Source organism: Stegostoma tigrinum, chromosome 17 (genome assembly GCF_030684315.1).
Source record: "Stegostoma tigrinum isolate sSteTig4 chromosome 17, sSteTig4.hap1, whole genome shotgun sequence".
In the NCBI taxonomy this organism is placed as follows: Eukaryota; Metazoa; Chordata; class Chondrichthyes; order Orectolobiformes; family Stegostomatidae; genus Stegostoma; species Stegostoma tigrinum.
This window is the reverse complement of record NC_081370.1, coordinates 32,259,921-32,276,346: the sequence shown is the minus strand read 5'-3', so window position 1 is coordinate 32,276,346 and position 16,426 is coordinate 32,259,921. Positions and strand designations below refer to the sequence as shown.

Sequence of the window (16,426 nt, the reverse complement as noted above, 5' to 3'; positions counted from 1 at the left end):
TCTTCTCGACCAAAATGAATTTTGAGATAGCGACAAAGAATGGATATTTTTCTCATGCCAACCCACCTGTATATATAACCCTTGCTGGTACTTCTGTCAAGATAAAAATCCCACATGTTCTTCCTTCATGGCAATCATGTACAATCCCAGCAGTGGCCACTCTATGCTTCTGGGACCACAAAGCTGCTGGCCAATCAGATTGATTGTGGCAACTCTCAAGGGTGCAACTCTCAGGGGTGAAGACCCCACACTGACCACATTACAGCACACCCTCACTTTATGCCACTGCTAGGCAGCTATATTTCAAATCTTCATAAAGACCAGTAGGGTCAGGAAAATGTCCCCGACATAAAATTCACCTCCATGTTTATCTGTTCCTGACATTCACTTGAAAAGTATTCTCACTTTGGTCCAAACTACAGCATTAAAAATAACACTAAAAACTGGTTACTCACCAAAGCAAATTTGTTCACTTGTACATAGAGCCTCAGCACTTCCAGATCAGTCACCAATGGTTCACGGCCAGAACATTCTTTAAATACCTCCAGGTAAGACTTAAGCCACTCTAACTGCAATTCCTTAGGCGGGTACATGCTGAAGTCCAATTCACTCACCCCTAAACATAAGCAAAACCTTTATTTTTACAGTCATTAATATGAATAATTGTGCCTGGAAGAATGTGAAATTTTAGGATCAAAATTTATAACTGAGTCATAGAAGCCATCAACATAACTCATTCCAACAACCACGGTGCAATGCTCCCTCTAAGACTAGCATATGCATTGTGAAATAGTTATATGGGATTTATTGTGTGCTGAAATAGTTGAGAAATTAATAAGGATTTATGAAACAGCCAATCCTGAAAGATCATTAAAAGACCCAGCAACAATAAAAGAGAAAAATTGAGCCAACAGAATGACTCGATATGCTTTGTTAGGAAATAATTTCACCATCACTTTTTTTCTTTGAAACATAAATCTCTAGCATCCCAAATAGTGTTCTCAAAAGCATTAAAACATGAAGTTTTAAAACAACATAAAATATCTGTTCTGAATTTTTTGTGTATTTTAGTTCCAGGCATCAGTCTCTCTCACAAGGCCAGAGAATGTTTCCTTGCAGCAAAAAGTTAATGGTTTTAACCAAACACATTGATGCATGCTGAAAATGTGCAGATTGCAGAATTTCCCAACATACAGCCTACACATGCTGAGCATATGCACTATTCATGCATCAGTAGATTTCTAAGCTGAAGCAGAGGGATGCATACAATCTTCCTGTGAGAATGTGTGAGTTCCTTTGCTTTCTCCAAAATGATTTCAAAACAATCTGGCATATAAATTGCCAGAGAATTATTCCGTGGACATATCACATTTAAAACAATCACAACTGTGTCACTTTTACTTGTGAACTGATCAGATTTAGCTTCTAGAAAGTTTGCCAATAATTATGATTAACGGCCCTTGTCGTCTCCTTTGCTGCTACTTGGAAAGTATCAACCAAAGATTTTTTTCTTCTTTTTCTCAGTGAAAAACTTTAACAAGGGCTTAGTTGCATTTTCCAAGTAATTTATATCTACCTGGAAGGTGATGCTGAATTAATGGCTCGCTAATATCTTTGGGATACACAGCAAGCTCCTCCCATCATTCTATTTCAGGTTCAAGTTCAGTTGAAAAAAATTCTCTCTACAGAAGAAAACATTCTTTACTTGTTACAAAAAGCTTGAAATAATGAACTATTTTACATATTATGGGTAACTTTTGCCCTTTTATGGAAATGTGTATTTATTAAAGGTTCGAAACTCATTAAATGCAGAATGATTCAAGACACAATCTGACAACAGGAAAGCAAAATGAATTAGTAACTAAAAACAGCACTGTACAAGACAGAAAAGAAAGTTGAAAAGCAGATGAAACTGATAGTTTATAGAAGGCCATGAATATTTTATCCTGTGCTGGCTACTTAATCCTGTTATATGCTGTACCCCAGTCTATACAAGACTCTGGCACTCATAATTAAAGCTGGATTTTGCTGCACTAACGCCCACGCATCTTTTTGATAGTGCAATCCTCCTCCTTAGAACTATTTTGCCTGATTTCTAGAACCCATGTTCCTTGTCTAGAGCTCGCAAATCCCCAGAATAAACTCTGAGGAATTCCAGAACCCAGAGCGTATCGATAAAAAAGGAAAAGTGAAGAATTCTTTCAGATCACATGACATTCCTCCTGCTTGTTCCCAGATTAAAGAATTTCTGCCAACAATGCAAGATTCCAACTGTTTGTTGCAATCGTACCAGAACTTCCTATACAGTGATTTTAGACACCTGGATCCCTGCGTCAACCCTTTCAGTCTTAAAGCCTACTTTAACAACACTGCTCGATCTTCTGCACTGTTTTTGATTATGTAAAATCCAAAAGAACTGCGAGTGCTGTAAATCAGGAACAAAAGCAGAAATAGCTGGAAAAGCTCAGCAGATCTGGTAGCATCTGCGGAAAGGAATCAAAGTTAATATTTCAGGTTGAGTGACCCTTCCTCAGAACAGATAGCAGCTAGGAAATGTTGGTTTATATACAGAAGATAGAGTTGGGATGGGGTAAGGAGTAAATGGAAGAGAGAGAGGAAAGTTGGACAGGCAAAGGAGTGGATAACAATCTGACTAGGAGGATGAATAGCTATTAATGGGGACTCTTAGTGGCTAACAATGGATGATATGTTATAGCAGACTATATGATAACTAGGTCTAGTATGTGGGGGTTGGGGTAGGAACATGGGAGAGCAACCACAGAATATATAACACCTGCCTGTTTACCTCTTCCCTGTTCGGTATCCAAAGGTGAAAACACACCTTCCTGGTGAAGCAGCACTTTATCTACACTTCACACAATGCAGTCTACTGCACTCACTGCTCACATTGTGGTCTCTATAACGGGGAAACAAAGTGTAGACCAGGTGACCACTTCACAGAACACCTGCAATCTGTCCTGCAGAAAAGACCTTGAGCTTTCAGTTACCTCTCACATTAACACAATACCCTGTTCCCTGGCCAACATCTCTGTCTCAGGCTTGCTGCTGTGCTCCAGTGAAGTTAAGCACAAGCTGGAAGATCAGCGCCTCATTTTCCACTCAGGAACCCTTCAGCCTTCTAGACTCAATCTCAAGTTCAATAACTTTAAAGCTTAAGCTCTCCCATGACCTTATCCAACCCCCAGCACCAGGCTTTGTGATCACATAATCTGTTATTACACATCACCCATTGTTAGCCACCTACATTAATAGCTATTAACCCTCCTAGATCATTATCCACTCCTTTGTCTGTCCAACTGTTCTTCTCTCTCTTTGGGCTCTTTTTTCATTATCATTTATTTCTTACACCCTCCTCCTACCATATCTTCTGCAAATAAACTGGCATTTCCTAGCTACCATCAGATCTAAGGAAGAGTCACTGGACCCAAAACATTAACTCTGATTTCTCTCCTCAGATGCTGCCAGACCTGCTGAGCTTTTCCAGCATCTTCTGATTTTGTTTGTGCTACCAATTATAAGGACCAGCCTTCAGCCAAAGTTCCCAAATCATTACCCTTCCAGATGGGACATAATTAACTTTTAAGCTTCCAGGTGAGGACGGGTAAACTGCTTCCCTTTCTTTATTCATCTATCCTCTCAGTTAGTTGCAGAAAATTAAATTTTAAAAAATCCCTTTGCTTGCGTATGGTTCTCTCCCAAACTGAAAATACCTGACTTTTTAAAGGAAGTCGATTTAATCAGGCTTTCCTAAAATGAGTTTACTAAAATGTATGACTACACACAAAAGCAAATATAAACACAACACCAGTAAGAAATAAGAGGTTAGTCCTAAAGGAGATAATTTAAGAGAAGAAATGTATTTGGATCAGCGTCTGAATTGTTCGTGAAGAGCAGATAATTGAGCACTGTGATCATTCCAGTGGAAGCTATTGATAATGTTGACATTGGTAGATGAACAGTTGGTCTAACAATCTATAGTTTTCAGAATAAGCATAAGAACCAGGAGCAGGAGTTGGCCATCTGGCCCTTTGAGCTCTCTGTCATTCATAGATCATGGCTGATCTTTTTGTGGCCTCAGCTCCACTTACCGTCCCACTCTCCATAACTCCCAATTCCTTTACTGTTCAAAAAAATTGTCTATCTTAGCTTTAAAAAAACATTAGATGAGGAAGCCTCGACCACTTCACTGGGCAGGGAATTTCACAGATTCAGAACCCTTTGGATGAAGAAGTTCCTCCTCAATTCAGCCCCAAATCTACTCCCCCTAATTTTGAGATTATGCCCTCTTGTTCTAGTTTCACCCACCAGTGAAAATATTCTCCCTGCTTCTATCTTATCTATTCCCTTCATAATTTTATACGTTTCTATAAGATCCTGTCTCCCTTGGCTTAGAATCTGTAATTCTAATACATTTCCGAATGTTATTGGATTTCAGCATTCGGGGTCAGAGGATCCTTTTGTTACGATTTTTATTCATTCAAGGAATGTGGTGATCACTGACTGGATGAGTATTTATTGCCTGTCCATAGTTGCCCTTGAGAAGTTGGTGGTGATCTTTCTTCTTGTAATGTTGTAATCTATTTAACATTGGTCAACCCACAATGCCAATAGGGAGAGAGTTCCAGGATTTCAATCCATTGCTACTCAAGGAATGGTGATATATTTTCCACTCAGGATTCTGATTGGCTTGGAGGGGAACTTGCATCTGGATATGGTCCATCTCTGTGGCCCTTGCTCTTCTAGAGATGGTAGTAGTCCTGGATTTGAAAGGTGCTGAGTCTGGGTGAATTTCTGCAGTGCATTATGTTGATGCGATGGTGTAATGGTGATGCAGGGAGTGAATCAGGGGTGTGTTACTAAATAAACTGTTTTATCCTGAACGAGTGCCTTGAGTGTTGTTACAGCTCGACTCATCCAGGTATGCAGTATGCAGTATTTAATCAAAGCTCTGACTTGTGCCTTGTTGATGGTGGATAGGCTTTTGAGAGTCAGAGGAGACTTACTTGCTGCAGGATTCTTAGCTTCTGACTTGCTCTTGTAGCCAAAGTGTTTATATATCTAGTGCAGTTCAGTTTCTAGTCAATGGTAAATCCCCTGAAAATTAATAGTGGGGATCCAGCAATAGAAATACCATTAAACATCAATGATTAGGTATTCTGTTTTTGGAGCTGATCATTATCTGTGACTTCATAAATGTTCCTCGCCACATGTCAGTCCAAACATGGATATCATCCAGGTCTTAGATAACAAAGTGTGGAGCTGGATGAACACAGCAGGCCAAGCAGCATCTCAAGAGCACAAAAGCTGACGTTTTGGGCCTAGACCCTTCATCAGAGAGGGTCTTGTTGTGTTTAAACATGGATTACTCCAGTATCTGAGGAATCATGAAAGGTTTACAACATTGTGGAATCATCAGCAAACATCCACACTTCTGATCTTAAGGTGGAGGGAGGGTTATTGATGCAGCAGCTGAAGGTGGCTGAATCTACGTCCTGTGCCTTTTGCCTGGTTTGTATGACTTAAAAATAATGTAGTGTGAGGATCCTTTTATCTGCAGCACAGGGGTAACTAGGCAATACTTCTTAACTGCGGCCTTCACAGCAAATTAAAACTCAAACCCAGGCTGGTACACGCAAAAGTTTCAGTTCTCCTAGTCCACTCCAGCTGAGTTGAAACTGACTTATTAAACTGTTCTTATACATTCTTACAAGGGAAAGAAGCAAAATACATTTGCAACATATTGTGCCATAATCTGGAGGTGGCAGCTTGCCATTGAGCTGGGGATAATTAGACCTTCAATTTCTTAGCAGCAACAATCGATCACAGCCTGATCTTGATGTCCTTTGAAGATCTGCTGTTTTAGAACATAGAACATAGAACAATACAGCGCAGAACAGGCCCTTCGGCCCTCGATGTTGTGCTGACCTGTGAACTAATCTAAGCCCCTCCCCCTACACTATCCCATCATTATCCATATGCTTATCCAAGGGCTGTTTAAATGCCCCTACTGTGGCTGAGTTAACTACATTGGCAGGCCTTACACTCTCTGAGTAAAGAACCAGCCTCTGATACCTGTCTTAAATCTATCACACCTCAATTTATAGCTATGCCCCCATGCACAAGCTGAAGTCATCATCCTTGGAAAAAGACTCTCACTGTCCACCCTATCTCATCCTCTGATCATCTTGTATGTCTCTGTTAAATCCCCTCTTAGCCTCCTTCTTTCCAATGTGAACAGACCCAAGTCCCTCAGCCTTTCTTCATAGCGCCTGCGCTCCAGACCAGGCAACATCCTGGTAAATCTCCTCTGCACCTTTTCCAATGCTTCTACATCCTTCCGGTAATGTGGCGACCAGAACTGCACGCAATATTCCAAATGAGGCCACACTAGCGTTTTGTACAATTGCATCATGACATCACGGCTCTGGAACTCAATTCCTCTACCAATAAAACCTAAAACATCGTAAGCCTTCTTCACAGCACTATCAACCTGGGTGGCAACTTTCAGGGATCTATGTATATGGACACCAAGATCCCTCTGCACATCTACATTATCAAGATTCTTTCCATTTAAGTTTCCTTCACATCTGAAATTCCATGGGCCTCTCTTTTTCCATTTTGTCACTAAATTTACATTCACACCCATTCTTGGCTGCATGTGCCCCCTTTTAAAAAACAAATTTGGAATTCCAAGTTTAAATTATCCACAGTACTTTGGGGTTCTGAACCATTGACATGGCAAAATCTCTCAAATTCTAGGATTTCCCTAATGCTGATAAATCAATTTTCCTAACAATAGTATTTGGCCCGAACAAAACATCTGATTCACTGTGAGAAATGCCGTCACCATTTGTGTGCAATTATGTTCAATACTCTTGCCTCATTGTTTAGATTATAAAGAGCATGACACGCATTTGTCTTGTATGGGTAAAATATTAGAGTTGACAGACATCCTGCAGGAAAACCTGACAGGAAAATAGTTATTTCACCTAGACATCATTTGTATTTGTAAAAATGCACCAGTTACAGAGATACCGAAGTTTGGCAGTCTGCCATTCCGGAATCAGCAATCTCAAGGTTAGAATTAACTATGTCAAAATAACAGTGTTGAAATTTTCTTTTATCACTTGCTCTTGACTTCCTAAATATTTCACATTTATTTTTCTTCATTAATGTTTGAGCTTTGTATCGTGACAACTATGAATGATTGTGTAACACAAAGCAGTATTAATGACAGGTGGAATCTTTGCAAATTCAGCTGTCTTTTTCATCATCTCAATTGTTGTAACTTCCATCATCATATTAAATGGAAAAAAAATAGAGAGGACAAATATTATAAAATGTTTTGGTGTTTTGTCACAATTCATAATGCTTGATGCCACACAAACATTCAGAATTTCTAAAATTCCTTATGTTAAATTTATGTTTCAAATCATGAGAAAAACGTCATGGAATAATCCCAGGCACTAAAGATTGCGGCCAATGGCATGAAAGTTGTGGAAAATCACATGATCTGAATAGTGAACAGCTTCTCAACATTGAGAATAAGAAGCCCCGTTTCCAACTAAATGGTGGACAGCAAGATAAGATCCTTCACAGGATGAGATTCTCACCAATGAGCAGCTAGACACCCATTTTTAATGCAATAGCACAGGTTTGATGTTATTATCACCAAATCTAACTTGACTATATATAATTTCTCATTATTCAAGCCACTGGATAACAACTAGATGGCAACATTTCCAGGTATGAAAGTCAGCCTGGTAATCTGGCCATTTCTTCATAGGGCCTGCACTCCAGACCAGGCAACATCCTGGTAAATCTCCTCTGCACCTTTTCCAATGCTTCCACATCCTTCCTGTAATGGGGCGACCAGAACTGCACGCAATATTCCAAATGAGGCCGCACTAGCGTTTTGTACAATTGTATCATGACATCACGGCTCCGGAACTCAATTCCTCTACCAATAAAATCTGGATAACAACTAGATGGCAACATTTCCAGGTATGAAAGTCAGACTGGTAATCTGGCCACTGCAGTTTGCCACTTACTCTTCTGGACTTACATCACGGGCAGCAGTCACCAACATCTCAGGGTATCAACCACATGCACTCCCTGTCCATGGACATGTACCAGCCTCAATGTACCCTCATGTGAATCTCCAACCCATTTACAAGTCTGCACTTCAGTGCTGCATTTTGGACCGCACCCTATCATTGTAGTAGTCCTGAAAGTTCTCTTTACATTCATGGCTGGGCATCTATTGTATGGATTTGGCCAAGGTTTCTCGCAGGGTTTCTTGTTTGCCCTCTCAGCTCTCTCTCACAGTGCACCTACACAATGTACATAGTAGAGAACAAAGTGTGGAGCTGGATGAACGCAGCCGGCCAAGCAGCATCTTAGGAGCACAAAAGCTGACGTTTTGGGCCTAGACCCCTTAGGCCCGAAACATTAACTTTTGTGCTCCTAAGATGCTGCTTGGCCTGCTGTGTTCATCCAGCTCCACACTTTGTTATCTCGGATTCTCCAGCATCTGCAGTACCCATTATCTCTTATCAATGTACATAGTGCATGCCTTGCCCTGCCTTTTTGCCTTGCCATCTCTCAGTCAGGGTTTAAAGTGCACAATGTTTCAGTCTTGATTTGCATTTTCTTGCAGACACAAAGCCAGGCACTTTTTCATGTAGCAGTTGTCAGCCAAGAGGTGGACATGTTGCTGTATCGTTGTGCTATATAAATCTCATATCTACTCCATGTGTCAGCAATGTACATACCATATACTGCACCCAAATGGCCATGTCTCAAAGTCTCAGGGGCATAGCCTTCAGTCAGGGTGTCCCACCACAATAAGTCAAGGGCAGATTTGCTTTAAGTCCAGGCTGTGCCCTCTGGTCCCAGTCTCTCCTGCCAAAGGAAAGATCTTCCCAATGCCCAATCTATCCAGGCCATTCAGTATTCTGTAACTTTCATTTAGAGTCCCCTCATCCTTCTAAACTACAATGCCTGTTGGCTGCCTGGGATGGTCAGGGTCAGGAGTGTCTTCTCATAGTGGGTGAGAAACCAAATGTCAAGCACGCGCCAGCTGCCTTGGCTCTTCATGGGCTACTGTGGCAATTTGTCCTCTTGGAATGAGACATAGGGACTGATTGAGTGAGACAAAAGTGGTTGGCATAGCTGTTAGTGCTTGTGCAGATGTGGGGAAAGTGGTGAGATGTCCCAAGTGAATGAGAAGGCCATAAGACCACAAAACGCAGGAGCAGAAATCAGGCCATTCAGCCCATCGAGTCTGCTCCACCATGCAATCATGGCTGATAGGTTTCTCAACATCATTCTCCCAGTTTCTTCCCGTAACCCTTGATCCTCTTGAAAATCAAGAACCTATCTATTTTTGTCTTAAATATACTCAATGACTTGGTTTCCACAGCCTTGTGTTACAATGAATTCCATAGATTCGTTAGTCTCTGGTTGAAGAAATTTCTCCTTATCTCCACTCTGAATGATTTTCCCTTTTACTCTAAGGCTGTGCTGTCTGGTCCTAGTCTCTCCTGCCAAAGGAAACATCTTCCCAATGCCCAATCTATCCAGGCCATTCAGTATTCTGTAACTTTCATTTAGAGCCCCCTCATCCTTCTAAACTACGATGACTATAGACCCAGTGTCCTCAAATGTTCCTCATATGTCAAGCCTTTCATTTGTCAACCTCTTTTGAACCTGCTCAGGGATGACCACATCTTTCCTGAGGTATGGGGCCTAAAGTTGTTCAAAATATTCTAAATTTGGTCTGACTGGAGCTTTATAAAGCCTCATAAGTACATCCCTGATTTTATATTTTAGCCCTCTTGAAATAAATACCTACATTGTAATTGCCTTCCTACCTACTGACTTAACCTGCAAGTTTACCTTTAGAGAATCCTGGATAAGGACTCCCAAGTCCTTTCATACTTCAGATTCCTAAATTTTCTCCCCATTTAGAAAATAATTTGTGCTTCTATTCTTCCTACCAAAGTACATGACCTCAGACTTTCCCACATTGTATCCTACCCGCCACTTCTTTGCCCACTCTCCTAACCTGTTCAAATCCTTCTGCAGCCTCCTTCACTCCTCAATATTACCTGTCCCTCTACCTACCTTTGTATCATCTGCAAACTTAGTCAAAATTCCTTCGGTTCCTTCATCTAGACTATTAATGTATAAAGTGAAAAGTTGTGGTCCCAACACTGACCCTTGTGGAACACCACGTGTCACTGGCTGCCATCCTGACAAGGACTCTTTTATCCCCACTCTCTGCTTTCTGCCAGACTGTCAACCTTCTATCCATGCTAGCACCTTGCCTTTAACATCATGGGCCCTTATTTTACTTAGCTGCTTGCTATGCGGTACCTTGTCAACGACCTTCTGGAAGTCCAGGTAAAAATATCCATTGGCTCTCCTTGATCTAACCTGCTTATTATATTCTCAAAGAATTCTAACAAATTTGTCAGGCATGACCTCCCCTTGATGAAGTCATGCTAACTTTGTCCTATCTTACCGTGCACTTCCAAGTATTCAGAAATCTCATCCTTTACAATGGAGTCCAAAATCTTACCCATGGCCAAGGTCAGGCTAATTGGCCTTTAATTCCCCATTTTTTGCCTTATCCCCTTTGTAAATGGGGTCTTACATAAGTGATTTTCCAGTCCTCTGGGACTCTCCCTGATGCCAATGATTCCTGAAAGATTATCACAAACACCTCCATTATGTCTTCAGCTATCGCCTTCAGAACTCCAGGGTGAACTCTGGTCCGGTTAATTTACCTAACTTCAGGCTTTCAGTTTTTCTAGCAATTTCTCATTGGTGGTGGCCATCGTACTTAATTTTGTCCCCTGACTTTCTTGAACTTTTCAGATATTACTCACGTCTTCCACTGTGAAGGCTGATGTAAAGTACTTATTCAGCTCCTCAGTCATTACTTTGTTCCTCATTATTACTTATCCAGCATCATTTTCCAGATGCCCAATATCCACTTTTACCTTTCTTTTGCCCCTTCTAAAGAAACTCTTGCAATCTTCTTTTATATTGCTGGTAGCTTACCCTCATATTTAATCTTTTCCCTCCTTATTTCATTTCTCATGTCCTCTGTTGGTGTTTGTAGGCTTTCCAATCCCTTGGCTTCCTGTTGCCTTTTGCCACATTATATGCTTTGTCTTTTGCTTTTTATGTTGTCCCTGACTTCCCATGTCAGCCATAGATGCCTAATCCTCATTTGAGTATGCTTCTTTTTTCCAGGGGTGAAATTTTGCAGCGTCTCCTGAAATATTCCCAGAAACTCCTGCCTCTGTAGCTGCCTTTATTCAGCTGTAATACCATTACCTCTCATTCTATCTTCTCCCTTTCAAATTGCAGAGTGAATTCTATCATATTACAGTCACTGCCTCCTCAAGGATCCCTTCACCTTAAGCTCCCTGATCAACTCTGCCTCATTGCATAATACTAAATCCAGTATTGCCTGTTCCCCTGGTGGGCTCCACCACAAGCTGCTCCAAAAAGCCATTGCGTTGACGTTCCACAAATTCCCTTTCTTACAATCTGCGACCAACCTGATTTTCACAGTCCCCCTGCATATTGAAATCCCCCATGATCACTGTAACCTTGTCTTTCTTACATGCCTTTTCTATCTCCTGGTATATCTTGTGCCCCAAACCCTGACCACTGTTTGGAGGTCTGTAAGTAACTCCCATTAAGATTTTATTTTACTTTTGCGGTTCGTCAAGTCTACCTACATAGATCCTACATCATCTGACTCTACTTTGTTTCTTGCTATTGATTTAGTTTCATTTCTTACTAATAAGACAACCGCACCCCCTTTGCCCACCTGCCTGCCTTTTCAATAAAATGAATACCTTTGGATATTTAGCTCCCAGTCCTAAATCCTTTGCAGCCCTATCTCCATGATGCCCACTGCATCTTACCTGCCAACATCGATCTTCGCCACAAGCCCGTTTGCCTTATTTCGCATACAGTGTGCATTCAGATACAAAATTTTCAGTCCTGTATTGACTGTTCCTCTTCTAATCGTCTAATTCATTTATCTAGCATGCTTGAAGTTTGATTCCTAAACCCTCTCCAAACTCTCGGTCCTATTTTGTGTGCCAGAGACTTTAATAACCACTCCTGAGTTCTCCTTTCGTTCCGTTATTTTCATATTTTTCCATGCAGTTGGGTCCACCACACTGATGTTAACCCGCTGCTTTGTTTCCCATTGGCTATTATACTTCTTGGAGTTTTACTCTTCCCTTTGCCCCCACCTCCCAACCCCCAAATTTCTATTTTAAAGTCCTGTTGACCACCCTATTTGCCATTTTCACTGGAACATTGGTCCCAGCTCGCTTCAGGTAGAGACTGTCCCAAAGGTACAGATCCCTCCTGTTGTAATATAGATGCGAGCACCCCATGAAAAATAACCCTTCTTTACCACACCACTCTTTTAGCCACATGTTTACATTCCTTATTCTCACATCTCAATACCATTTGGCACGTGGCTTGGGCAGTAATCTGGAAATTATAAGCCTTGAGGACCTTTTCTTTAATTTAGTTCCTCATTCCTGATAATCCCTAAACAGGTCCTCTTCCCTATGTTGTTTGTCTCAACATGGACCAACAACTGGATCCTCCCATTCCCCCTCCAGTATCCTTTCAAGCCAGTCACATATGTCCTTCAATCTGACACTGGGCAGCCAACATACCACACAGGACTCTCTATCATGCTTACAAAGCTTACCGATTCCCCTGATTATAGAATCCCCTGCAACTACCACTTGTCTTTTTGCTTATCCCTCTTGAATGGCCTCCTGTACTATAGTGCAGTGGTTATCCTCCGTACAGCCCTGTTCCTCATCCACACAAGGAACAAGTTCCTCGTACCTGTTGGACAAGGTCAAATGCTGAGGCTCCTCTGTTCCTGAAAGCAGTCTCTCTCCAATGCTTCACTTACAGTCACACCTTGCTGTACCTGGCCACTGACCAAATTTGTGGTACTTGATCTATCATGTGTGACTGCCTCCTGAAACAAAGTGTCCAGATGCCCAGGTAAGGCTCTCCCTCCCGGATGTGCCGCAGTGTCTGAAGCTTGGGGTCCTGCTCATCAAGTTATGAGCTGAAGTTTCTTCAGCAATCAACACTTGCTGCAGATGTGGGGAGAGCATTTCACAATGGGAACTGTCAGCTCCCACCTCACACAGCTATTGTACATCACCTGCCCAGCCATCTCTACTTAGTTAGTTTACTAGTTAGTTAATCACTGGTTGGTTAATTATTTATTAATTAATTTTACAGGTTTGTTTTTCAAATTTAGGACAGATTTCCTACCAGCCAATCAGGTCACAGCCCTCCTGTGATGCCACTCTTTCAGCAGCTCCCTGTGCTCCTCCTTTTGACTCTGTGCCTTGGAAACGAGGCTGTGAAAGCTCGAGGTAAGTTAACTTTGTATTAACTGTGCTCTGCAACACAGTGCAGAGTGCAAGCTGGCTCAGTGTTGAGAAGAAATGGGATAGTGAGAGCCAGTGAGGGAAGATGTTGCTGCGATAGTGAGAATGGTGGATCATGAACCTTGGTGGGAGGTGCACGCAGTAGAAGAGATAGAGTGAGTGTAAGATAGTGGACAGATAATAAAAACACTTTCCCTATTGAATGGCCATGTTTATTGACCAACTTGCAACATTGTTGGGTATTTCTCTGAACCATGGGAACAGCATTGTCCCATGTGGCAACCTCAGACCTGCACAGGAGCGCCTGGTAATGTTATCTCTTCCGCTGGTCCTGAGGGAAGAGTACGGCCCTCAACTGCACCATGCCATCCACCAAGACTTCCAGGTTCCTGTTGGCACAGCAAGATGCCAATTACCCTTCGTCCGATACATCTGGGGCAGTTTGCATGAACCGAACAGGGCAGCTCTGAACTGATAGCACTTGAGTAGTTGCAAGGCTGAGCTTTAAAGATGGTACCAGTACCAGGCATCCCAAGAAATTGCGTGATGCTGAGTATTGCCACCTATGATGAGTAGAGAAATACAATGATCAAGGTGTCTTTAGGTTGTGGTGCTTTGGTAATTAGGTATATTTGGGAAGATAGTAGGAGAAATCTTGCAAGGTTTTGTGAAGAGAAGCCCTCCAAAAAAGTTGCCAAAGGTGACACTTAACCAATTCCTAATAAAATTTCAGTAAATTGAAGGCACTTGCCACTGAACACAAAGCAAGTTCACAAATATCTAACAATCTTTACGGCATGGATTTCCCCTTTCACAATGCCAATTTGATTGTGGTAATAAGTATTGTGCAACAGTGATGTCATCAAGCAGACTAAGCGCCAATCACATTGAAGAATTCTCACTGACTGAAAAACCAACAGACGACTAAGTAAAAATAGAGCATTAACATTGTGAAAAAGGGATAAGTTGAAATAGCTGCAAACTCTAAAAGCCTCTATAACTTCTATCATAATGTAGAAACTTGACATTCTATGAACATAAAATTTGTTTTTTTTTCAGGGCAAGCAGTGTTTTCATAAGTCGTTATAGCTTCGGACACGACCAGCTCCCCAAGTAAGCATCATGACTTAGTGCCATTGTCGCACCCTCTTCCCATAACTCTGCATGTTTTTATTTCTTAAAAAAAATCATTGAATGCCCTCTTGAAGTGAATATTGCTTTAATAATGGTGGAATTGTAGATTCATCATAAACAAAATCTATTAATTTTTTTAAAATAAAAAATTAACACATTTAATTTACAACATGAATAAATGTTTACACTTCCAAATAACCCAAAACACACACACAACAAACACTCACACATACACTGGGCAAACGGAAGGGCATGGATTTCTCTCTGCAGGGATTCACTTTTGGAGAAAATCACTTTTAGCCAATAGGTCCAAGTTCTTAAGGCAAAAAGAATTAACTTTTAAATTTTGCATCCAGTGTTCTGACACATAAGAATGTGTGTTATCAAACACAAATTAATATCTCTGGGATCTTTATCAATGCACCTTTCACAGAAGATAAGATATTGAGGATTCTTCTGCATTTTCTGAAGAGGACGGTCAAAGTTGAGACGGAAGAAGTGCTCAAAGTAACACATTGTACACCCAACAGAGATTTTTCAAAAACACGAGGTCTCAGTAGGGAAGCTCCTTTCTGTCTCCAGGCTGGCTAAAAACATCTAAACTCTCTCCAGAACAGAAGCTGTAACCTAACAGTCAAATGGGCATCTGCTTTAAACATGTGCCTTTTAAGACATGCTTTGTTAAAAGAATGTTCCATTGTCCTTTCATTGAATTCTTACAAGAAAAGTAATCCTGGTATCCTTCAAACCCAAGACCACAGAATATTATTAAATATGAAGTCACTGTAACAACATGAGCAAGTGTGCAAATCAAGGAATCTGTTATTCACTGGCAGATTACTGTTGAGTGGCACGATGAAATTATTTCTGTCCCACTTCCAAAATGATCAGAAATACAATACCTTCCATCGCCACACTTTATTTGCTTTAATATTCTCTGAGTGTGTGCACCTACCTGTGAAATATTATGGGCACATGCTTATTGTCATTTGAAAATAAAAATGTTTGGAGCTTAAACTCTGTCTTCTGTGTAGACTGTGATTCAACATTCTTGCCATTTGTGCCACATTCTCTCTAGTTGCTCTTCATCATCAAGTATATTGTGTGTGTCCCTGTCCTTGCTGTTTCATTTGACAGCTGCAGAAATCTCTATCTTGCTCAACCCCTTGTTTATCTATATGCTTAGAAAACCTATGTTTGGCATTGTTCAATAAATGTTTTTTGGTTTGTCTCTTCCCATGCTTATCCTGCAATATGATACTGGGATATTCACCTAAGTGTGTTAACAAAATAAAAATGAACACCAGCATTCACATTATTCCCAATTGGCAAAAAAATGGATGTTAAATGAAGGAATATATTTTCCTTTAGGAACCCATTAATTAGTGATGATTTCTGTTTACACCAGGACAACTATTTTCCATTATAAGCCCTACCAGGGTTGTGATTACTTCAGACTTAATGTGATCCCATTATGAACACTGATGTGCTTGATTCGTACAACTGACAAGAATAAGTCCAGCTGGTCATAAAACACCAGTCCAGGGACCACACATGTGGTTTACAACCGTAGCTATCAACAGGTTCACTTTCTCATTTATTTTAAACAATTCACATTGGATCTGGCTGTAGAGGTGAAGTTTTGCACTTTCTATCCTCAATTGTTGCTTTGTAAAGCAGCCTGGATTCTTCTTATTGAATATAAGTAGGCTGCTGAGGCCAAATGGTTAATAATACTAAAAAAAAACCCTTCATAACTCTAGCAATCACTGTCACTATTCATAAAGCTCAGCTATCATACGTAGTTA

General features: G+C 40.9%; 1 protein-coding gene across 2 annotated transcripts in view; it reads right to left on the bottom strand.

Annotated features, from left to right (window-relative positions):
- The window catches only part of LOC125459325 (ethanolamine kinase 1-like), a 416,823-nt gene that overhangs the window by 154,815 nt on the left and 245,582 nt on the right, over positions 1 to 16,426 (bottom strand). For both annotated transcript variants that reach the window (XM_048545648.2, XM_048545649.2), the window contains exon 6: positions 456 to 616. In XM_048545648.2, coding sequence (XP_048401605.1) covers positions 456 to 616 — 161 coding nt within the window. The remainder of the gene's footprint in view (positions 1 to 455; positions 617 to 16,426) is intronic.